Source organism: Miscanthus floridulus, chromosome 15, assembly GCF_019320115.1.
Source record: "Miscanthus floridulus cultivar M001 chromosome 15, ASM1932011v1, whole genome shotgun sequence".
Taxonomy (NCBI): Eukaryota; Viridiplantae; Streptophyta; class Magnoliopsida; order Poales; family Poaceae; genus Miscanthus; species Miscanthus floridulus.
This window is the reverse complement of record NC_089594.1, coordinates 22,078,575-22,082,216: the sequence shown is the minus strand read 5'-3', so window position 1 is coordinate 22,082,216 and position 3,642 is coordinate 22,078,575. Positions and strand designations below refer to the sequence as shown.

At 38.0% G+C, this 3,642-nt stretch overlaps 1 protein-coding gene across 1 annotated transcript; it reads right to left on the bottom strand.

Moving 5' to 3' along the window:
• Nucleotides 1-1,486: 1,486 nt before the first annotated feature.
• Nucleotides 1,487-3,642, bottom strand: LOC136507191 (protein FAR1-RELATED SEQUENCE 5-like). The gene is made up of 2 exons (XM_066501991.1): nt 2,082-3,642; nt 1,487-2,007 (listed from the first exon to the last, which is right to left on the bottom strand). The coding sequence occupies exons 1-2, from the start codon at nt 3,628-3,630 to the stop codon at nt 1,487-1,489; spliced, it is 2,070 nt and encodes a 689-aa protein (XP_066358088.1). The 5' UTR covers nt 3,631-3,642.

Genomic DNA, 3,642 nt, shown 5'->3' with positions numbered 1-3,642 from the left:
AACAGTTTGCTTGTGGCTCGGAGTCGATTGTCTGAGACGTGAAATCCTATCGCAGATTGTCGTTGCTATGAACACAACGAGTTGTCGACGAGAACCGCTGCGAGTTGCCAACGAGGGCCGACGAGTCGTGATCTTGATTTCCATCGAGCTCTCGAACGCAACGCACCGAAAATCCTTACCTAGCGCGCCAGCTGTTGATGTAGTATTCCTTTATCTTTCTCTATCTGATCTCTTCTATCTGTTCTCTTGTTCTGTTAGGCTTGTGTGTTGAGGTTGTGCCAATCTAGGAAGCCCTGCCCTTCTTTATATAGTTCAGGAGGCAAGAATCCTAGTCGGTTACAAAGTAGAAGTTCTAATAGGATTACATGATAGCAATGCTACTGGGATTACATATGGGAAATCCTAGTTGGACTAGATCTTCTCTCTTCTATGTGGGGTATCCCGCGGGTCCCTCATCGACAATCTTGGACCATGTTTGGTGCGATTAGTTGCTAATAGTTAGCTAACTAATATAGTTTTTAGCTAATACTCCCTATATTCTAAATTATAAGTCGCTTTGATTTTTTTGTTCATCCATTTTTCTATATATCTAAACATATTATTATATTTAGATCCATTGTAAAATGGATATAAAAAAGTCAAAGTGACTTATAATTTAGAACGAAGGGAGCATTAGCTAGTTTAGTTCGACCAATGAAATTATTGTTAGTTGGGTATTCCACTAGCAATTAGCTAAACCTTTTTGATCCAAGGAGCTAACTATTAGTTTTATAGACCCAAACGTGGTCTAAAAGCATCTCCAATCGTTCTAAAAAAATACTCCCTCCGTACTCGTAAAACATGTCATTTTGGACAAGGTTTGGGTCAACCATTGGGAATATAAATCATCAATACCTTTTAAGTTGTTGAGGTTGCAAATGTGAAAGTTATATAAATGGATTTGTCTTGAAAAATACTTTCATAAAAGTATACATATATCACTTTTCCATAAATATATTTTATAAAAACAAGAGGTCAAAGTTGTGTTTTGAAGACCGTGTCATTATCCTAAACGACATGTTGTATCAGTACGGAGGGAGTAGTTGGTAAATTAAGGAGTTTTCAAGTGGCTAAAAAAAGTTGGGAGCATATTTGTTGAGTTTTTACATTAGTTTTCAAAACCACGCTCCTAAAATATAGAAGACAATTTTGAATCATGAACCCCGAACTATTTCTAGATCATCCAAACCGCTTTTATACTTTCTTTCTCTCTTACATGTTTGTATTGAAAACCATGTCCTATTCTTTATTTTTCCCATGTCCATCCACCTCTATATTGGTAGAACCATATGTGCGCTTATAATTTTCACAAGATTGGGTTGATTTTCCCAAGTGTGGAAAGATTGGGAGTTGAGATATAGAAGTTGTTGGAGACTAGTTTTTGGCCTAGGTGCATTCAATATAGAAAATGCACCCAGGTGTAATATATATAATGAAATTGAAAAAATCAGTATAAAAGCAGCCATGACAGAAACAGAAGGAGCTGACAGCAATGGGTAGGAGAAACACCTTTTTTCTTTGCACTTCTCTTCTTCTTCTTCTTCTTTGTGTTCTTTTCAACTGCGCTTTGGAGCCGTCTAGTCTTTGCACTTTTTACGACCCGAGGAACTCTAAATGATATTGATCCTTTCAATGTGTTTGTGTCACAGTTAGTCGATACTAAAGGAACCTCATCAGTTTTTTCTGGCTCCTTGCTTAGAGAGTTATCCACTTCCAAAACTAAATTATCGACGGCTTTCTCCAAGTGAACAAGAAGTTGTTTTGACACTGAGCACTTCAGTGCAAGGGATGTCGCCTTTCGTGAGATGCGTGCAGCATGTGTTTTCATATTTTTCTTTTCCGCTCCTTGTTTCTCAATATAAAATCCTCTTTTCGCATATTTTGTCCATCTGTTTAGTACATATTTGGACGGCAAATTGAAAACATCATTCACACTGAAGACTTTGAAGGCATGCTTGCATAGTATACCTACATGATAATGATTCTGTTTTCAATCTTGATTTATAACAAACTGTATTGTAATTTAAAGTGTCTGTACATACCTATGGACTCAAACTTTCTGCAGGAACACGTAATGTCCATATCTACAGCGTTGAAGATGACAGTTGCTCCATGAACAGAATGCATATGCGTAACCATATATGTCAAAACTGACCCATCTGTTTGCAACAATTTACAAGAGAATGAGAAATGCAGTTTAAATTCTTCTTCAAACTCTGAATACATCCTCCTTGTATATGATTCAGCTGCAGTCTTCAACAAAGGCAAATTTGGGCTGTAAGTAATCGGGGTTTTTCGACGCGAGTTAAATTCCGCGTCTAACTCATTTTCATGAAGGCTAGCAAAAACCTTCTCACATTCTACAAGAAGCTCTGAAAGTCCAAGTCTCCTACGGAATCTTTTCTTGAATACATTGTTCATGCCTTCACTCCTTTGAGTCGAGGCCATATTAGCTGTAAATGAATCACGGTAGACAATAGCCCACCTTTTTCTCAAATCATATAGGTTTGCCATCCATTGGTTCTTCTCAAGGTCATACTTACTCGACAATTCATGCCACTTCTGGATGAACATATCTTCAGATCTATCTTCATACACACATCTCTTAAAATTAGGTAGAAACTTATCAGGGTGCTTCTGAATTACATGCCCGAGATGTTTAGTGGCGTTAAGATAGATGTGCCACAAACAGAGACGATGGCTTGTATTCCTAAATACGTAGGCAATTGCTCCTGCCGTGGTTGCGTCTTGATCGGTGAAAATTGTACTTGGATGCTTTCCTGACATTGCTGTTAGAAAGGTTTCAAAGAGCCAAACAAATGATTCAATGGTCTCATTAAATACCAAAGCAGCACCAAAAATTATTGTTTGCTTATGATGGTCGGTTCCAACGAATGGTGCAAATGGCATTTCAAGCTTATTAGTTTGAAAAGTGGTGTCAAATGACACAACGTCACCAAAGCATGCATAATCCATGATAGACTGACCATCTGCCCAAAAGAAATTAGCCATCCGACCATCATCCTCATCTATTTGAATGGCATAAAAGAATGTAGGATCTTCTATCTGCTTATTCTTCAAGTATTCTAGAACTGTTTGAGCATCATTTGATTCTAAGTACTTCCTACGCTCACGACCAATTTTATTTTTGCAGTCCATCTTTGAGAATGGAACTTTGTCAGATCCTCCATAAAACTCCTTCATAAACTCATATACCTGTGTTGGCTTCATTCCAGCTTGTCGTATCTGGTTAATCAACATCCTATCCGCTTCTACAACACGTCGTTGGGATCTCAGCTTATGCGATTTATTTGTACTAGCAAAATAATGATTGTGATCAAGTACAACCTTTTGCACTGTCCAAGTCCCCTCTCTGCTGACACTAAACTGAACACGTGCATCACAACCTGTCCTTGTACTATCCTTTGATGTCTGAGTTTCTCCATGTCCTTGGCAACTACAAACAATATACTTTTGACATATACTACCATCTCCTCGATGCCTTGTCTGGCTCTTTCTTATACTGAACCCAACATTACCAGCATAGGCATTATACATCTCATAAGCTTTGACCTCTGATTCAAAAGTCATACCAACTTCAGG